This window comes from Rattus norvegicus, chromosome 2 (genome assembly GCF_036323735.1).
Source record: "Rattus norvegicus strain BN/NHsdMcwi chromosome 2, GRCr8, whole genome shotgun sequence".
In the NCBI taxonomy this organism is placed as follows: Eukaryota; Metazoa; Chordata; class Mammalia; order Rodentia; family Muridae; genus Rattus; species Rattus norvegicus.
Genome location: NC_086020.1, coordinates 160,592,951 through 160,614,936, shown reverse-complemented (window position 1 = coordinate 160,614,936; position 21,986 = coordinate 160,592,951). Strand labels below are relative to the sequence as shown.

The 21,986-nt window shown below is 35.7% G+C and overlaps 1 protein-coding gene across 1 annotated transcript in view; it reads left to right on the top strand.

Annotated features, from left to right (window-relative positions):
• The window catches only part of Bche (butyrylcholinesterase), a 92,472-nt gene extending 84,824 nt beyond the window's left edge, over nucleotides 1-7,648 (top strand). Inside the window, 1 exon segment of the mRNA NM_022942.1 lies at nucleotides 7,524-7,648. Within this exon segment, the coding sequence (NP_075231.1) occupies nucleotides 7,524-7,648 (125 nt within the window).
• Nucleotides 7,649-21,986: the final 14,338 nt, after the last annotated feature.

The following is a 21,986-nucleotide window of genomic DNA, read 5'->3' as shown; positions in this document are numbered from 1 at the left end:
TTTTAACTTAAGCAAAATTTGTAAAATGCCCTAATTTGCTTTGGGTTGTTAAATTTAGTGCATCTTGAACATTATTTTGTATTTAAGTATCTACTGGATTCTGAGTTTAAAAATCTAATGGACTCTGAATATCACACCTAATGTTTTCAAGTTAAATATACTTTAATGAGGCTGGTGAGATAACTCAATGGACAAGTACTTACTGTATAAGCAAGGAAACCCTGGTTTAGATTCTCCACAATAACTTTCTTAAAGCAGAATGTAGGTGCACCCAATCCAATCCTGGGCAAAGGGGACAGAGACAAGTAGATTTGGTATGGGGGCTTCTCTGGTTAGCCAGCCTATTCGAAATGACAAGCTTCAGTTTCAGTGAGAGACTACATGACATATATATATATATATATATATATATATATATATATATATATATGTGTGTGTGTGTGTGTGTGTGTGTGTGTGTGTGTGTGTGTGTGTGTGTATACACATATAAATGGTGGGAAGTTATGGAGGGATTAAGGAAGACATCTCCACATCAAATATGACCCAACTCTACTCACACCCAAACAGTTAAAAGTAACTTGGCATCTGTTCATGGGCATACGTGCACACATGCACACATGCACACATGCACACACACACACACATACACACACACACACATGAGATAGAGAGAGTAATGAATAATATACACACATGAACATATGCACACACATGTATTAAAGTTTAAAGCAAACAAATTATATGGGGTTTAAAACTGTATTTATTTAAAAATTCTTACATTTAATCAAGTTTGAAGTTTTATGCTTCTAGTTTTAACCAAATAATTTTAGGGAGATTACATTTATAAGAAAATATATTCAAACTATACCCTATATTTTTCAAATTTAAAACTTTAACTGTTCTTACCATATAATGCTTCCCATATGTTTGAGGTTTAATTTTTCCAAAGGTAGCTCTACAAACAAAAGAAAGTTTCAAAGAATTACAGCAGAGTACTTTTATTTAAACAAGAAATGCTTACTTCACTTCACATATAAAAGCAATAAGTTTTTTAAACACGACTTCAGCCATAGTTTACATTTAAGCAATAAACGTTCTCAAAGTTATGATTCTTAAGACTTGTTTAAACACACGGATTTCAGCACTTCACTTCTAGGCTATACTTCATCATGACAATTATTACATGTATCTCAAAAATAAAATAGTCAGTATTTGTGTTATATGTTAAGGTTCATATTTTCAGTAAGAATATTACAGTATAGTTTCTCATATTTATTTTTATAAAAAGACAGAAATTATTTATTTTCAATAGTGATAGAAATAATTTCTCAATAAGAATAAAGGATGGATTTTAAGGAAAAATTACATTAGCTTTGAATTATGGCGTAAGGAAATGCATTAGACACAGTAACTTCTTAACTGCTTGGATCAATATTGAGGAGTCTTTCATCCTAAATCTAAAGAAGACCACATCTAAATTTAAGTGTTCTTAGGGTTTGGGGAGAAGACCCAGTGTTCAAAGTGTTGGCTAAGAAAAAATTAGGACTGGAATTTTGATCCCCCAAACTTATGTAAGCAAATACGGTATCATTCTTGGAAGTTGGACATAGGGGAGGAGAGACACACTGGTTATATGAAAAAACATCATGCACACGTATGAAAATGGACAAAAAGTACTTAACTCAATCATCCTTTAACTTGGTCATTTGCAGAATCATTTACCAATAACTAAAATTAGTTAGCAAGACTAACAACTAATGATGAGACCATGTAAAAGTGATGTGGAGAAAAATGTTTCACTAACATTTATGGATTTATCATTATTAAAAAACTAAGTAAACAAAAGTTAACTTTATGATTAAATCAAATTAACTGTTTATCTTTGTGTACATGGGGACTTTACAATACACAATCTGATTATAATGTGACTCTCTCTAGCATCTCATTCAGTCCCTAAATTATGACAGAAAAATTAATGTCTTTGACATATTGCATAAAGAGTTAGCAATTTTTGATAAGTTGAACTTAGGAAAGTAAGGCAGTGATGGGAATTTGGCTTTTCAGTGAGCCTCTGTTCAGTTGATGAATTTGATGATTTTTAAACCAAGATAGAAAAAGTCATTGTCTGTCAACTTGAATTCTAGCTCTATTTTCATGAGAAATCTGGAATGTTTTTCATTGCCTACTGTGAACTGAATATTTGTATTCTGAACTCGTATATTTAAATACAAACTCTGAGATTGAAGGGATTAGAAGATGAGGGTTTTTTAAGGAATAATGACATTGGAAGAGTGAGGCCATCATCTGTAAGACCAGTACTTGTTGTTATTAAAAATGAAATAAGCTAGTAATTTTTAAAGGCAAAACTGAGATAATTTCCCAATTCCTGTATGTGCATGGACAGAATTATGAGTGTCATTTATGAATCAGTAATAAAATCTTCACCAAAGTTCCAGTGCCCTGAGTCTTGAGTCTTCAGAAATGTGACATATAAGTTTCAATTGTATTCAATGTACCATTGTCCAAGGAACCGAAAACATTTTTCCTCAGTGCCAACAAAGAATTTCAGTTTTGCTTGATGTTTGCTCACTTTTTTTTTGTTTTGAAGACAAAGAGTAATCACTTTCATAGAAAAGAGAATCTTCTATTTGCAGAGGAGACAAAAGTGTGAGAAGAAACAATGATAACGAAAATGAATTTAAATATAACCTCCCATGCCTATCCACTTCTCTTTTCCATTTTTTCCAGTGAATCATCAAATAAACAAATAAAATTATTCATTTATAGTCTCCAATTATCCACAACCCACCAAACACATGGAAATGAAGCAAACTGTTCCTGTTTTATATCTAGTAACATTGTTTGTGCAGTTTGAAGCAATTTAAAAGTGGCTAAATCACTCATAGAAACAAATTAGATAAAAAATCAATTTATGAACTATAGGGAGGGCCCAGTAACTAAGAGTATATGCTGCTTTTGCAGAAGACCCTAAGCAGTCACCTAGATCGGGCAACTCACAGCTGCCCTTAACGCCAGATCCAGGAAACTGGATGCCTTCTTCTGCCGTCTCCACGGATTGCAGTCACCTACACAGCCCCTCCCCCATAAAGACCTACACAAAATGAATATAATTTTTTAATTAAAAATACAATATTGCTGATGCCAAGAATTGCATGCTGGTGGGAGCCTGATATAGCTGTCTTCTGAGAGTCTCTGCCAGATCATGACAAATATAGAGGCAGATGCTTGCAGACAATCATTGAACTGAGAATGGGTTCCCCACTGGAGGACATAGAGAAAGGATTAAAAGAGCTGAAGGGTTTCCACATAAGAACCCCACAAGAACAACAATACCAACCAACCAGACCTCCCACGGTCTAAACCACTGTCCAAAGAGTACACATGGACAGACCCATGACTCCAGCTGTATATGTAGCAGAGATTGGCCTTCTTGAGCACCAACGGCTGGAGAAGCCCATGGTCCTGCCAAGGCTGGAACCCCCAGTATAGGGAAATGTCAGGGTGGGGAGTCAGGAAGGTGTGGGTGGATGGGTAGGGAAACACCTTCATAGAAGAAGTGGGAGGGGGAAGGGAATAGGGGGTTTATGAATGGGAAATGGGTAAAGGTGATAACATTTGAAATGTAAATTTAAAAATATAAAATATTTTTTAGAATATTAAAAATAAAAATTGTTTTAGTACTATGTAGCAAATTAATAGGTCATGTGCCAATTTGCATAAACAATTAACCATGTTCACATTATATTTATGCCCAAATAAAATATCATAGAAATTCAGATGGGGATTACTAGATTATTCATAAAGAACATTTCTTTTATCAGGAAATATTTAGGTCAAAATATGCCTTGAGTTCACTTATGAAAATTTTAGTATAAATATTCATGGTTTCTTTGCATTTGGCACTTTAGTATTAGACAATTATTGTCTAGAAAATAAAATTGCACTATTTGTTTTATATCATATGGTAAATAACAATTTTACCTTTGCTGAATTTAATTTTATTCATACATTTATAGTCATTGGCTCTTTGGAAAGTTGAAAAAGTTTCTTTCATGTTTAGGATAAAGTTTATTTGTATCTATTTGAAGATATTAATACATTGTTAAATTGTTTATTGGTATGGCTAATATAGTGTAACATTCTTTTCAAAATATCACTTGATATTCTTGCTAAAATCAGCTTAGAATGTTTTCATTGTTGGATGGCTAGGTGTCTAGGTGGCTGCTAGAATACATATATATATATATATACATATATATATTAAAGGAAAAAGAGTTCATGAACTTGAAAACAAAGAGGAGCATTTGGGGAGTTATGGAGGGTAGAAAGAGATGGGGGAATGATGTTTTCATATTATAAGTTCAAAATCTAACAGAAACACTTTTTTCTTCCTGTTCTTTTTTAAATTTTTATTTCATCTTTTTTATTTATAGGCCAGATATTATCCCCCTCCCAGTCCACCCTCTACCTGTGCCACATCCCATACATCCTTCCCCTCACCTCACCTCCACGAGAATATCCCCACCCCACCAGACCTCCCCATTCCCTGGGCTTCCAGTCTTTTAAGGGTTTGGTGCATATTTTCTGACTGAGTCCAGACCCAGCAGCCTCTGCTGCCTATGTGTTGGGTCCTCATATCGGCTCTTATATGCTGCCTGGTTGTTGATCGGGTGTCTGAGAGATCTAAAGGGTCCAAGTTAGTTGAGACTGCTGGTCCTCCTACAGGGTCCCCCTTATCCTCAGTTTCTTCCAGCTTTTCCCTAATTCAACCACAGGGGTCAGAAGCTTCTGTCTACTGGTTGGGTATAAATATCTGCATCTGACTCTTTCAGAGGCTTGTTGGGTCTTTTGGAGGGCCGGCATGATAGGTCTTTTTGTGAGCAAACCATAGCCTCAGTAATAGTGTCAGTCCTTGGGGCCTTCCCTTGAGCTGGATCCCAGTTTGGGCCCTTTGGGCCTGTCGTTGGACCTCCTCAGGCTCTTCTCCATTTTTGTCCCTACAGTTCTTTCAGACAGGAACAATTATGGGTCAGAGTTTAAAGATACGTTTGAAAAAGAAATTGGGTTTTAAAACATTAGCTAATACAAATTACAAAAAATTCTCATTATTCAAAAAATAAAAAAAGTCATCTATTATCCACAAAATATTAAATGTTGGAAAAAGGAAACAATTACTAAACAACTGAATGTTTATAGTGGATTCATGTAGATTATTATTCTATAATAGTTTGCATCTAGCAAATTCTTGTATGATTGTGAGGATTATAACTAAAAATTGTATAATACAAAAATTTCCTTCTTTTCATTTTTGTCAATTTATATGATAACTTTGTATGCTCTATTCTGGAGGCCCTTGGACACAGCCCCACATAAGAATGACACATGCTAATTCACAATGAACTGGCAGAGTCATGGTCCAGGATCAGGAAAACTGAAGAGAATACACCTGCACTGAATCATAGTAGGAAGGCATGCAGGAGGGGGGAGCCTGATAGCCAGGGACACTGAACAAAGTATCCTGTGCACAGCTGCTTATGAATTCAAAGTGGAGGTCTAGTGGTCCTGGTTGTTGGTTCCTGGATGTATTGGATTTTGCTGCATCCAGAGTTCTCCTGCTTTGTGTTATACTCATCCCAACATTCAGTCCATTCCCCAGGGAGTGATGCTTTTGATTTTCCAGTCCGTATCAAGAATATGCAGGCATTGCTATTTTCATTATTTTTATTTGTACTTCATATTTAACTTACAATCATTCTTTCAAAATGTATTCGAAGCATCTTTATCTGTCGCATAGACATATTTAATGTTAAATTTGCCTCTGACTGGTAATTTTTAATTCAAGAAATAGTACATATAAATCAAGTTATGCAATAGAATTTTTCTAATTATATGATGTATAATTAAAAGTAATTGTACTTAATATATTTCAATGTCTTCTTCAATGGTTAAAAAATCCATGCACACTTAATTTTATGGTTGGAAGTTTTTTTTTCTTATTTTAACTAACTGACATAGTTCTTGTCCCTCATTACTTCCATATGAGTTATTAATATCTCTACATTTTAAATTCATGTCATTTATTTGTGTATGTTTGGACTTGTCTGTGTTCCTTTATTTTTCATATATTAATGAAAGTGATAAAGTCAGTGGATAAGTACTCGCTGTCACTGTTCTTCATATCTCAAATGAAATAAATTTATTTTCATACAGATCCTTCCATCTAGTGACTGTTATAGCACATCAGGAGAGGGAGTCTTACAAATACTCTTTGCAAAAATTCTGAGGAAGTTTGCACAACAGATTTAACTTCTTTATAAATGTAGTCATACTATGACATATCATAGTGCTTTTTCACACCACAGTGTCCAAGCCATAATGTTTTGGCACTGTAAAAAGGAAAAAAAGAAATTATGTTACAAGTCATAATTCCTTCTTTAATTTAGAAGTCTCTATAAAACAAACTGATAGGTACGCATAGATACCTTCTTCTAATGAATGCAATAAAACTTTAATTCTTTTTCTCCATCTTTATTAAATTGGGTATTTCTTATTTACATTTCAATTGTTATTCCCTTTCCCGGTTTCCAGGCCAACATCCCTCTAACCCCTCCCTCTCCCCTTCTATATGGGTGTTCCCCTCTCCATTCTTCCCCCCCATTACTGCCCTCCCCCAACAATCCCATTCACTGGGAGTTCAGGCTTGGCAGGACACAACTTTAATTCTTAATAATAGAATCAATATGTCTTTTTACAAATTCAATGCCAGAACTCTACTTTCTATGATTTTATAAATCTTGAATTTTATTCTCTTAGCCTTTAAGATTTTTTTAAAATTTCTTTTTCTTCTCAAACAGATATATTTACACATGAAGAATAATGATTAATGATGTAACTAATTATGACATGAAAATGCTTGTGATTCACAAGCTACTTGAAGGCTAATATTTCCTTAGTTACTTTTCTGTTTTATAAAGGAATTACTAAGCTGCCTTCATGTGGTCAACAGCATCAGCAACTGAGCATCATATGGGATGAAATGTATTTTAACGAGTATAAAACCTGTGTTGCATGTTAATTACAAAGCTCTCTTTATATGTTAGCAAAATGTGAGTATGTTCAATGAAGATAATAGCCTCATGTGTACTTTGTATCATGAAGCAAGAAGTTTTTGAAGTACTTCAAAGAGTTAAATAATGGAAGTAATATCTACATGTCTTCTGGGAAAATAACCATAGGACATATAATATAAACTGACATGATCCAATTTGTACTTTCACATTATTTTCATTGTATATGCATTTTGCTTTCATTGTTTAATATGCTACATAAAAATATATTAAGAGGTTTGCCAGTAGTAAGAGAAGCTGATATACATAATGAAAATTAAAACCTTACTGTGAAGTACACTTGCAGAAAATGGCTTCTATAATTAGAATTATTTTTCAGGTGATGTAAACAGAGATTAAACTTTAGATTAATGCAATGTATTCCATGTTTTACAGGAGATATTGATGAAAGGGAGCAAGAGTGGAAGGCAGGATTCCATCGCTGGAGCAATTACATGATGGACTGGAAAAATCAATTTAACGATTACACTAGCAAGAAAGAGACTTGTACAGATCTCTAATTAATAGATTTACCCTTTATAAAATGTTCATTTTCCTGTAGATGAAGAAAAAAATACCAGTCGCTCTCACCATATATACCAAGAATGCTATTATACAGCAGAGAAGAAATGCCAGAAGAGAGTATCGATTCCTTACAACTTTCACTTAGTATTTTACCTAATGCCTTAGAACTGAGTCATTGAAAGTTGTTTTTATTAATTTTCACAGTATAAACATTGAGAATTAATTATGTGCTGCTTTGATCTTACTTTTCTGAATAACATTACAGCTTTTGCCTCAAAGTTACATCATCTGCTTTTATTTAATCCTGTATTTTCATAGACACCTATATAAAACTATCGTTAAAACCTGAATTGGATTTTGAAACAATGGATGTTATAGTTTATATTACTGCTGCCTATAATTTATTCATAAGTCTAGTATCAATATCAAATATTAAAATGAACAAAAAGTTGGCTATTCATATATGTAGAGGCAAGAGAGAATATGAAAATAGGGCCACAGGATCTGGGAACAGTTGTAGTGACATAAATTATAACTAACAAAAAATACAAGAAATTTCAGTTACTGTTGAAAATCATGCCAACTTGTTTCAGGAATCATTTTGTGAGCATGATTTGTCAAATGTCCCTTTCAGAATTCAACAACTGCAGAAAGTATGTGGTTCTAATATGCTCAGGAATTCTAGAATAGACTCCTCTGCATACACACTGTGCTATAGGATGGACAGCAGAAACCAGTGTCTGGGAACTCTCAGAGACTCACCTTTAAGAGATTCACAGATGAAACAAAAGTTTGATTTAAATTATCCATGGATGGGGTTGGGGATTTGGCTCAGTGGTAGAGCACTTCCCTAGCAAGCACAAGGCCCTGGGTTCGGTCCACAGCTCCGGAAAAAAAAATTATCCATGGATGAAGTGTTTGCGAATCCAAATTTCACATTGTATCAGTCTTGCTTTGGGTTAGTGCTTGAGGAACAATTGCTCGAGCACCAAACAAAGCCATTGAACTGTCACTTAATTTAGCTGAGTTTGTGGTTCATTCTCAAAATATGACAAATAAATATGCTTTGGACTGTATAAGAATACATGTTGCCAGTTAAGGTGGATCAGAACATTATTTTGATAATCTATAAACTGAAAATGTTTATTTTAGTGGTTTAATGTTCAAATTTTGGTTTATAAGAAGGAAAGTATCAAGTATCATTCTTCTAAAAAAAGAACCTTCTTATATTAACTTTTCTTTATGTTTTTTTTGTTTTTTCCTTTTATTGTATATTTTTATTTACATTTTAAATATTATCCCCTTTCCCAGTCTGCCCTCCAGAAACCCACTATCACATCTCCACCCACCTCCTGCTTCTGTGAAAGCACTCCTTTAACCACCCACACACTCCCTCCCACCTCCCTGCCCTGACATTCCCCTACACTTGTACTGAAGTTCATAAAGATTAGAATAATTTAAAATTAATGTAATTACATTCATGCCAATCATAATTTCTTAGACGATTATTAAAATAATTTTAGCTGTGACACAATTAGCTCAATAACTAATAAACAAGACAATCTACACATCGATAATAAAAGAAATCAAAATGAAGAATTAGTGAAATTCTTTATCATGGTTGTATGTACCATACTCAACGACATCAGTTCTCATTACAAACTTGTTTGAAAAGGGAGAATGTAGGGTGAAGGGGGCTTTTCCTAAAGATATTGAATGTGAAGCGTTATTTGCCACCCTTTTACACTAAGAAGGTAATCCATGAGTAATTTACTTAATCTACAAGAAAGTTACATCCAACTTTCTTACACAAAAGAGAAGAAAGAAAAGACCAGGTCACCATCAGATCTAAGATGTATAAAAATTTTTATAAGTGTTCTCTCAAGGAACAGGATGACAAAATGAATAGTTATATTAATAGGGAGTTTATTTGAGTGCCTTATAGGATATAGCCTAGTATTATATATAGTCTGCCTCAGCATAGAAAGGCCTAGAGTACAGAAGTTGTTAAATACACGTGTTTGGATACGTAGGCAGTTGTAGTAAATTGCTGCAATCCTGGAGAATTCATGGAGAACATCTGTACTTGAGTCTTCTTTGGCATCTCTAAGAAGTAGGTACTAATCTCAGTAAAGGTATACTACTGCAAGACTCAGTAAACTTGACAACAAAAGCAATAGGAAGCAAGTAAACAGCAAAATTTCCTTCTTTCACATTTTTTGATCTACGCTGCCATCATAAGGTTCATCTCATGTTTAGGACTGGCCTTCCTATTTCAAATATCCTCATCAATGAAATCACTCACAGGAATGCCCTGAAACTTGCCATTAACTTGAATCCAACATGACACCATAATTACTCATTATAAATCCATCCCTTGTCAGCATGACACACAGCTACATTCCCTTAAGTCATGCTTGATTTCTCAATGAAAACAATAATCAAGTAATAATTCTACCTAACATACCATAACCGTCCCATGCACAACCACAAATGTATTATGTATTTTAGAATAGTTAGCAAAGTTCATTGAAGAATGCTTAGTTATCAATGCCTTACAACATAAATATGATAATATAGATTTACACTTAAACAATATTATCTTTATTTATCATTACAGGATAAAAATATAGAGGGAAGAAAACACAAATATATGACTAATATATGTGTGTACATGTAAACATGATTTAACATAATAAGACAGAATCACTCATATCAATTATAATCATGTCTGCAACAGAATCTTGACTGTATTTACTGCAGCTTGCCTTTAGATATGCTGTACTCAATGTCAATCAAGCACTAGTACACAACAGGCCAGGCAAATGTGATTGTTTATATTCTTCACTGTCTATTTACTCTAGAAAATAGCAAGGATCCTTCCAAGAAAAGACAGGAAGAAGGCTAAAAAGAAAACTTCAGTGTGTTAACATGATCCTCACTGAAGAGGAACTGGCCTTCCCTTCAATCAAGGAATTCTAGATCTTCTGACTGACTCAAGTCTTGAAACTGACAGACAAAGATTCCTGATTGCTACAAGAAATTTTATCCTTTCTTGCATTTGTTCTATAGCTTTTCTGTGTACATAGATAGGAAAAGCACTTAGAAGTCTTCTCTTTCATTCCTAGAAACACCATGTTTAATTATCCAGTACCAAAGGTCTCTATGGGTCGGACTTTTACACATATTGCTTTGCCTATACTGCACATTACATTGACATACTTGCTGTGTGTTTGACAATCCAATAATGCCCTCTGACTTCTGCTACTCTGGGGACCCATTGAAGCATTACAATTAATTTATCCACTGAGCATCAGTATCTTCAAAACTAAGATCAGACAGAAGGAAAAGAACACTGGCTGTTCAAATGTACTGGTGTCTCTCCCAGCATTTGAAGTGGTAACATTTTTCATGTTACCCATTCACCATTTTCTGTAGGGAATGACATGTATTCTAGGTTCTCCCACTGTAAAGGAATAGGTTTTGCGCAGTTTATCTATTCCAGCATTCCAAATTCCCTGAGTCTTAAAATTGCATTCATTAACAATAAGTCAAGTATTACATGTCATCTCCATTTCTTTTTTAAATAGAATATCATTTGAGAAATACACAAGCTACCAGTCAAATAAACCCCTTTTAACTGTGAAAGCTTCCATAATAAGTCTAGAATATCCATTCAGTTGGTCCATATCAATAATATCAGCCTGATCAGGTTTTGTTTCTTTCACCAAAATTCTATATCCTTAGGATCCATTCTCACACATTCCCCAGACTTCTACTTGAATGAATTTTATTTAAAAGTGTACTGTATCTCACTTTTAGGGGCCTTGTAGCTTTAAGACTTCTTAAAGATCTATAGACAACATGTGGTAGGCACTGGAGCACATCTTTAATTTGCTCCCTAGCACCTCCTTCAGGAAAGGTAATTATGAATTTTGTGTACAATACTGGGTAAATTTTCTTGGCAAGGATAGAGCAGTATGCTTGGATCCAGCCTCTGCTAAGAGTGGGAAGCCTACTTTCTCAGGTGAGATAACATTGTGGTTATCTGTCCCCACCGGCACATATGTTTGAACACTTGATCACCAGTTGGTGTTGTTTGGCGGGCTTAAGAGGTACAGCCTTGCTGGAAGGAATGTATCACTGTGAGCTGTCTTCGGCAATGCATAGCATCATCAAATATCTTTTCCACCCTTTCTACTTCCTACTTGTGTTTGAAGATGTAAGCTCTCAGTTTTCTGTTCAATCCATCATGCCTGATGCTTGCTACTATGCTTCCCATTGTAGAATGTTATCTCTCTGGAATCATGCACAAAATAAACACTTCCTTCTTAAGTTCCTTTGTTTTTGGTATTTTATTACAGCAATAGAAAAGTAATATGACTTGCATGCATACATGTCCATTTATAAAAAAAACTCTTAACTTCCACTAGTGAAGTAGAATAAAGAAATGGGTTAAGGGACTACATCTGATAGAAAATGTACCATGAGAAAAGTAGAATGGTGATCAAACAATATTCACCTAATTAATCATTATAATTAATGTAATATTTTATAAGCTACTTAAATGAAATATATATTTCATTAAATATATTCATATAGTTATAAATATAAATAAACAACTTTCTCATCTGTTACATTAAGGCCAATTGTGACAACTGAAGCAAACATTTTCATATATCCTCAACACATGCTAATGCTTTAGGCATAAAGTTTTCTCAAGCTGCTCTAATAAAGGTTTTTCCTCTCTAGCCCACCTCCTACCAGTGTAGTAGGAAAGTAACATTATTAAAACATAAGGGAATTTAGACCTGTTTAGAAATGGTTCTTTAGGACAGCTGTAATCATCACTGTTCTCAGTCCAGCAAACACGAGACATGAATCAGCAGCGGCAGACCAGTCCACTTGGTAAGCATCACATGTGATCCAGCAAGTTGCTTCAACCCACTTAGCAGACACCACACATGAATCAGCGACTGCACCCCAATCCAGAAGAAATCATGAGGCTTAACAATCAGCTTGAGTCTGCAGAAACCACAGAAACCTCATGAGAAATTCTTTGGCAAGTTTCTATCTGTGAAGTCACCACAAGTGAAGCTTAGTAAAGCAACATAAAGTGAACCAATATATACATGTCAGAAAGAATAGCAAGGTAGAACAAGGTAACCCAATGCTCCAGCTCCCACTGTTTTGAGGTCATGCTTGTATTCCTTTTAAACACCATGCATTCTTTTACTTGTCTATTATAGCAATATGTCATTTGCTTCAGTAAACATTCTTTCACCTATGTGTCCCAGTAGAACATCATTCAACATAAATGACATTCTAAAAAATCCAAAAATTTCCACTTCAAATGTGATTAAATATTTCATTTATAAATTAATTGAAAGGTGTTGATTTAAAAGTTCTAACCTCATATAGAGAAGCATATAAATTTTCTTTGATTTTCCTTAGTTTTCCCACCTAAGAAATGCTCTCTTTCTTAAGGAACCAGGAAGCATCATTCTGGAATGTATGTTAGGAGAGTGTTGCAATTTCTGCATTCATGAATGAGACAAACAAAACTGGACTTTGATGAACCCAGATTACCTAGTAGATTACATAATTGCATAACAATCTAGAGGAAACCTCTCTGAACCCTACACATCCTGTTAGCCAATGTTCTGCAACATTCTTTGGTCCCATCACACTGGACTACCTCAGCACTTTTACATCTTTCCTCTTTTAGGTCAAAAACCTTGATCTTGGGTAGGAAGGTGTCTTTATCCCTCCACTGGGATCTCGCCTGACTACAGGAAGTGGCTGGACACTGGACTACCTCAGCACTTTTACATCTTTCCTCTTTTAGATCAAAAACCTTGACCTTGGGTAGGAAGGTGTCTTTATCCCTCCACTGGGATCTCACCTGACTACAGGAAGTGGCCACTTTAGGTGCTTTGTCACCTTTGTTAGGCATCTCGACTAAGGTCATCCCCATTGATTCTTTGGTGCTTCCTTTATCCCATGTCTCTCTCATGTCCTATAGATACCCTCCAACCCCCAAACCTGTTAGTTGCAGATTTTCATTCATTCTCATGAACGTCTGGCTATCTTTCCTGTTTTTCCCTCTACCTGATACTGATCTCCATTCTCTTCTCAACCCCCGTACCACAAATTTCCCTTCCTCTCTCTGCCTTCTATGACTATTAACATTTCTAAGTGAGATCCAGCGTCCTCTCTTAGGCCCTCTTTCTCCTTTCACTATGGAGTATATCATGGGTTTCTAGTACTTATGACTAATATCTACTTATCAATGAGTACATATAAGCATGTCATTTTGAGTCTGGATTACTTCATCCAGAATGATATTTGCTAGTTCCAACCATTTGCCTGCAAATTTCATGATGTCCTTGTTTATAATAGCTGAATAGTGTTCCAATATGTAAATGAACCTCAGTTTCTGTATCCATTCATTGGCTGAGGGACATCTGGGTTGTTTCTAGTTTCTGGCTATTATGAATAAAGCTACTATGAACACAGTGGAGCTCATGTTCTTGTGGTATGGCAGAACACCTTTTTGGTCTATACTCAGGTGTGGCATAATTGGATCTTCAGGTAGAACAATTTTCACTATTTGAGAAAAAAACAAGATTAATTTCCAGACTAGTTGTAGAGTTTCCAAATCCACAAGCAATAGAGGAATGTTCCATAAAAAGAAATACAGGGGCAGAGATGGAGCAGAAACTGAAGGAATGGCCAACCAATAATCAGCAAACTTGAGACCCATCCCATTGGCAAGCAGCAATCCCTGAATTAATAATTCTCTGCTACACTTGCAGATGGGAGCAGAGCATAAATGTCTTCTGTGAGGTTATACCCAGCAGCTGACTGAAACAAATGCAAATACTCACAGCGAAACACTGGGTATAGGTCAAAGACTCCTATGGAAGAGTTGGGGAAAGGACTGAAGGCCCTGAAGGGGAAAGCAACTCCCCGAGAAGACAAACAGAGCCAACTAACAAGGATGCTGGAGACTTTCAGAGACTGAGCCACCAACCAAATAGCATACATGGGTTGGACCAACGCCCCTGGCATATAAATGGCAGGCATGTAACTTCTCCATGTTGGTCCCTCACAACTGAAGCAAAGGCTGTGCCTAAAGCTGTAGCCTGATTTGATATTCATTCCCCAACAGAGCTGGCTTGTCTGGCTTCAGTGGGAGAGGATGTTCCTAATCCTGCAGAGACTTGACTTACCAGGGTGGGAGAATGCCAAGGGGCACCCTTTCAGAGGAAAGGGATGAGGGAAAGAAGAGGGGAATGTGTGAGGGAGAAATGTCAGTTTGTGTCAGTGTTGGCAATGCAAATACTTTACAGAAAAGCCTATACTTACCTTTCATTCATGTATCTCTCTATTCAGGAGTCTTGAGAAAAATCTTAATTGTCATTTATCTCTGGCTCAAACTTTAATAATAAGAAAAATCCAAAATCTAACTCCTCTTTAAGGGCCTCAGATTTACCCCAGGTTTTGCCAATTTTCTGTCATCATGTATCAGAAAAAAAATTTTCCATTACTTTCAGTAGACATCCTTCATAAAATGGGAGTCCTCTGACAATGTGAGGAAAATAACATTAGCGTCTACTTTGCTTCTGTTTTTTATTGCTTTGGGTTTTGTTTTTGTTATCATTTGTTTTTCAAGACAGTTTCTCTGTGTTCTGGCTATCCTGGAACTCATTCTATAGATGAGATCTGCCTCCCTCTGCGTCCCAAGTGCTCACATTAAAACTGCGACCTCTCTTGGGCATATACCCAAAAGATGCCCAACATATAACAAAGACACATGCTCCACTATGTTCATAGCAGCTTCATTTATAATATCCAGAAGCTGGAAAGAATCCAGATGCCCTTCAACAGAGGAATGGATACAGAAAATGTGGTACATCTACACAATACCAATTACTCAGCTATCAAAAACAATGACTTTATGAAATTCATAGGCAAATGGATGGAACTGGAAAATATCATCCTGAATGAGTTAACCCAATCACAGAAAAACACACATGGTATGTACTCATTGATGAGTGGATATTAGCCCAAATGTTCAAATTACCCTAGATGCACAGAACACATGAAACTCAAGAAGGATGACCAAAATGCAGATGTTTCACTCCTCTAAAAGGGGAACAAGAATACCCTTGGGAGGGGATAGGAAGGCAAAGTTTAGAACAAGACTGAAAGAATGCCAATATAGAGCCTGCCCCACATGTGGCCCATATATATACAGCCACCAAACTAGATAAGATGATTAAGCAAAAAAGTGCAGGCTGACAGGAACCAGATGTAGATCTCTCCTGAGAGACACAATCAGAATATGGCAAATACATGGGGGAATGCAAGCAGCAAACCACGAACTGAGAACGGGAACCCTGTTGAAGGAATCAGAGAAAGGGCTGAAAGAGCTTGAAGGGGCTTGAGACCCCATGTGAACAACAATGCCAACCAACCAAGGCTTCCAGGGACTAAGCCACTACCCAAAGAATATACATGGACTGACTTTGGGCTCCAACTGCATAGGTAGCAATGAATAACCTAGTAAGAGCACCAGTGGAAGGGGAAGCCCTTGGTCCTGCCAAGACTGGACCCCCATTGAACAGGATTGTTGGGGAGAGGGCTGTAATTGGGGGAGGATGGAGATGGGAACTCCCTTATAGAAGGGGAGTGGGAGGGCTTTCCCTGGAAACCTGGAAAGGGAATCAAATTTGAAATGTAAATAAATACCAAAAAAAATTGCTTGATGGCATAATGTTAAATAAAAGCACAAGATAGAAAAGGGTTATAAAAGGGTTATAAAGTATGAATTCAACTACTCTGAAAAACATAATACGTCTGGGTGCTATTTTATTGAATATTAATAGTGTTTAAAAAAATAACTGCATCCTGGCATTACCAACCCTAGCCCTCTGAGTCTAGTTTTTCAGTTACCCTTTCCCAATGTCTTTTAGAATACAGGCAAATAATTTAAATAACTGTTAATTTCAAAACCAGTTTTCATTTCCAGTACTTCTTAATGCTTTCAGGGTATTTTTCCTTTTATTCTCTGAATCAAAGTCTTCTGTTCATGGCCATGTGATTTTCCTGGTTGGATGCATTTGAACAAATGTGCTCTTATCTTGGTTTTTTTTTCTTTTCCCTCAGCTCATTTGTTGTCTTTCTTCTATTTTGGGGAGTATGTTTTTATTACTATGTTATTTTTTCCTCCCACTAATGGTAAACATAGCTTAAGATCCTGGGCAGTGCTCAAGGAATAGTCATAAGCTGCAGATACATATTTACTTAGGTATCATGAAGAATGTTTATCTTAGTAACACTTATGAATCTTCACTGGCAAAAATAGTTTTGAAGTGTTGAATTAATTGTACTTGAAATATCACTTGCTTTTCTTAGACAGAGTTTCCAAAGAGACATGTTTCAGGATATCCACAATAAGACTTAGTTGTTTCCTCTTCTGCCATAAGTTCATTGCCTCAGTGACCATTTAAGTTTTAGAATATTCCTTCTTTCCAAAGGCTCTTCAACATTAATTTTTTTAATGATCTTTCTTTCTTCCTTTCTTATGACATTGTAATATGATAATTTGGAAACTGTTATCTTTTTGTAAGAAAATAAGTGAAGGAAAACTCAAATGCCAACATCTGCAGTGGTATTTCAAATTTAAACTAAATGTCTGCCTAATGTTCTACTCAGGAGATGAATTATCATTTCCATATAATCATAAAAGATATGATTTTAATAATCTCCCTTGGAGATGTCTCTTTGAAATCTTATGCAAAACACTAACTGAGAATTTTGTATTGTACTATTCTTTCTCATGTTTCATGTTGCACAATTTTTTAAGATGTGAATTGGGTAGAATAGTCTTCCTTTGTTAATTGGTTGTAACTGTCAATTAGAGATGAACCATTTACTTACTCTGAAGCATACTGAAGGAACCCTACTGAGGTCAGCCTTCGTTTTCAGAAGTCATAAGGTTTTACATTTTTAACACAAACATGATATTTTACAATCACATGTATAATTCTTAATTTTATAAAATATTCTGAGGTTGAATATATATTCTTTTAATTATTTTTAAGCCTGAATTATAGTGTTACATTCACTGCCAAAAACACAAGGTTAATCTCTCATAAATGAAGGTCTTGATAATGAGAATTTGATATACCTCATGACTGCTACTATGCCTATGCTTAGGGTGTTGGCACCAGGAAAACATGTTCACTGTGACTCTCCTCTTGATAAATTCAGTGACGAAGCCTTTTGGGACATTTCCTCTTTAAAATATGATAATCAGTCAGATTTTAACAACTACTCCAGAAAAGAGCTATTTTGTTTCATACAAGAAGTCAATATATATATATATATATATATATATATATATATATATATTAACTTAGTTACTTAGTAACAAAAATAGTTATTTTGCTAATTTTTTTTGTTAAATTGACAAAAACCTAGATATATTTGTATAGAATGATGTGTAATTTTAAAAAGCCTGTGTAAGATTAGTGTGTAGGCAAGTCTTAGGTTCATTGTCCTGATTATTAGTTGATGTGGAAGGCCTTAGTTTACTGAGAGCAATAAGAATCCCTTGGCAAGGGATCCTAAATGATATAAGAAAGAATGTGAAGGAAGCCATGGCAAGATGTCTAGGATTTTCACCAAAGGCAGTGACCCCAGATATATAAGCAAAATGGATCCTTCCTCACTATATTTTTTCATGATATTTGCCATAGCAGTATAGTCTATAACTAAGAAAGTCACTTGTAGCCATATTAAAATCAGCTTTATTTCCTCATCTGTAAATATGCTAATTACATAGACATTCGTTTCCAAGTATACATTCAATGAAAAATCAAAGATACCATAAATCTAGCCATACTGACTTCCATATATATGAAATCACTAATTTTATATGCTTTAGAAAAACATTACACAGTGCAGACTGAACACATTTCCATCTTTAATCTAGTTACTATTATTGTCCACTCATATTTTAGGCACTTCTCCACAGCAGTGTTTACAACAAAAAGGCTTTTGATTTCTTGGTGCTCATATTTTAGTGGCATGAGATATACAAAGATAAAAGAAAGAACTCTGTAATTATATAATGCTAAACCATGAATAAATATAGCTTTGTCAAACAGCAAATAGAGATTTGTAGGGGGCACATTCTCTGTGCTACAGTAACAAATGATATATCAACCACACTATGGGAGATTAAGCTACTAAATCATACAAGCTTAGAGAAATACCAAGTGAAGCCTCCTAGGAAAAACAAAAAATGATGATTAAGGATGAGGCCAGAAGTTGAGAACTGCATATTGGAAGCCACTGTCAAACTTTAAGCATATAGGTAAGAATATTTATTGTAGAAGGGTTACTCTGGCTCCTGGAGGACTGGAGGACTGTGAATACTGGGAAAACTTTTGACCTATCTAGGCAAAAGAAAGGAAAGTAGTCATTAATGGCCTTTAGAGGAACTGGCAGTGCTCTGTTATGTACATTTCTAAGCAACTGAAAACAGGATTTGTCAAGAGACAGGATACTAGAAAATTAGTACTCTTCACCTAAAGTAACTGGCTGAATGGTGTTTTAAACTTCTGAGAAAGTCAAATCTGTTAGTTCAGTGAGTCTTAAGAGAAATGAAAATTTTGTTCAGATCTAATTAAATATCAGTTGCCAATAAAACATTCAAAGAAGAATCTGAAAATACTCTTGGTTAAGTGAGGCAGAGTCTATGAGATTGTAAGATTTGAGGTATTATTTAACTAGGGATATTAATTTTAACATTTGTCCTGTTGTTTGAGCATACAGGCATCAGACCAATGGCATTTACAGAAGACCTTAGTATAGATCTGGACTATAAAATGTTGGCAAGCCAGCAGTGACACTCCACTTGGCATTCATGTCCCTCTTAAAATGTAGTAATTATTGCCAGTCCTCCCTAAATGATCTTTGCTATTGAGTTACTAATCATAGTACACCTATACTTCAAAAGAAATTATAATAACATCTTTGCTCAATGAAAGACAAGACATTCTTTTTATTGCTGAGATTATCTTTCAGTTGCTTTCTCAAATAAGTAAATACCTGGTTGACTTCATGATAGAACTATTATAAGACCTTTCTTTCAATTCCATGAAATTCTTTAAAAAATGCTTGGTAGGATTTTTTACATCTTGATTTTTTGCATACAATAAATAACCTCTGTCTATGTGTGGAAAAGTATAATAACTCACAAAAATATGCACATATGCGTATACTGAGCTGTGAACTCTTGAATGATAAGGATATTTGTAGAGGAGTTTTAATCCAGCCACATGGCTGCTTTGGTTCAATACCCTTAGTATAAAACTTTAATCCCAAGCAATGTAGGTAGTAGTTTGTAGAAGAAAGCAGCCATGTTCAAAAGTGAGCTGTGATTTAGAGGCACTCAAAGTGACAAATCAGAGAAAGATTCAACATTATGAGTCAAAGATAAATCACACAACCCTCAGAACACACGGGAAAGGGGGGCTATTTAAGTGCAGTGCAATAAGAGAGAGTGGCTTGACACTCAATCCAGTTCAGTCCGTCGAGTTCAGTGAAATGGAGTTGAGTCGGTAAGTTGGGAGTCTGTTCAGTGAAGGCAGTGTAGAGGTCATACAGTTAAGTGCAGGTCAGAAGAGGTAGTTAAAGCCAGAGAATAAGAAGGAGTCAGAAGACTGGAAACACTGCAAGAGTCAGTTTGAGGCCAAGCATGGTAAGTCAGTGAAAAGCCGAGAGAAGCCATATTGATTCAGTCATGGTGAAGAAGGGTGAGCCATATGAGCTAAGTTGAACCCACCCACCCAGATTTGAGAAAGAAAGGGTATGCTTATAAGTCTAAGAGGTTGAAAACGTCTTAGGGCTAGATTGTATATACACTAAGTGCTTCAAAGACCAGACCTCGATAAGCAAATGGAAGCAGTAAGCCTCTGAGATGACGATTACATCATGTGAATGAAAGTTACTTTTTACAGACATCTTAATCTCTGAATACTTCAGTGTTATATAATTAAAGCTGTACTTCAGAAGATGCTTAGTTAAACATGTACACAGTTATCATAAATTATTACAGTGAGGTTGAAGTGTGATCACATTAAGAGTGAAACTTGATTTAGTTGGAGAAAACAATGACAACTACAAGATAAAGGACCTACAAGCTATGAGTGCCACAAAAATAATAAGAGGTCTATTTTCCTCTAGAGTCTATGAAGAATAGAGGGAGAATGTTCATCTTTGTCTTTAATTTGTATCGATATTTTAATGTATTTTTCTTTTCATTTTTTCTTTTATTGGATATATTATTATCTAAATTTCAAATGTTATTCACTTTCCTGGTTTCCCTACATAAGTCCCCATTCCATTGCACTCTCCTTCTTCTATAAGGGTGTTCCCCTCCTCATCCACTCCGTATTCCTGCCCCCTGATATTCCCCTACATGGGAGGGTCCAGCTTTGGCAGTACCAAGGGCCTCTCCTTCCATTGGTGCCCAACAAGGGCACCTCTGCTACATATGCAGCTGCAGCTATCGGTCAGTCCCTGCATAGACTATGGGTAGTGGTTTAGTCCCTGGGAGCTCTGGTTGGTTGGCATTGTTGTTCTTATGGGGTTGCAAGCCCCTTCAGCTCTTTCAATCTGTTCTCTAATTCCTTAAACAGGGATCCTGTTCTCAACTGAATGGTTTACTGCCAGTGTTGGCCTCTATATTAAACATACTCTGGCTGTGTCTCTTAGGAGACATCTATATCCGGTTCCTGCCATCATGCACTTCTTAGCCTCATCAATCTTATCTAGTCTTGGTGTGTGTGTGTGTGTGTGTGTGTGTGTGTGTGTGTGTGTGTGTGTGTGTGTGTATCACACACACATGCACATGAGGGGCAGGCAGGCTGTGAATGGCTGTTCCTTCAGACTCTGCTCCAAACTTTGCCTCCATATAACCTCCTATGAATATTTTTGTTCCCTCTTTTAAGAAGGAGTGAAGCATCCTCACTTCGGTCATCCTTTTTATTGAGTTTTGTGAGATCTGTGGATTGTACCTTGGGTAATTCAAGCTTTTGGGCTAATTATCCACTTATTGATGAGGGCATACCATGTGTGTTTTTCTGTGATTGGGTTACCTCACTCAGTATGATATTTTCTAGATCAATCTATTTGCCTATGAATTTCATGAAGGCATTGTTTTTGATAGCTGAGTAGTACTCCATTGTGTAGATGTAGATAAATGGATACATTTTCTTCATCCATTCCTCTGCTGAAGGGCATCTGAGTTCTTTC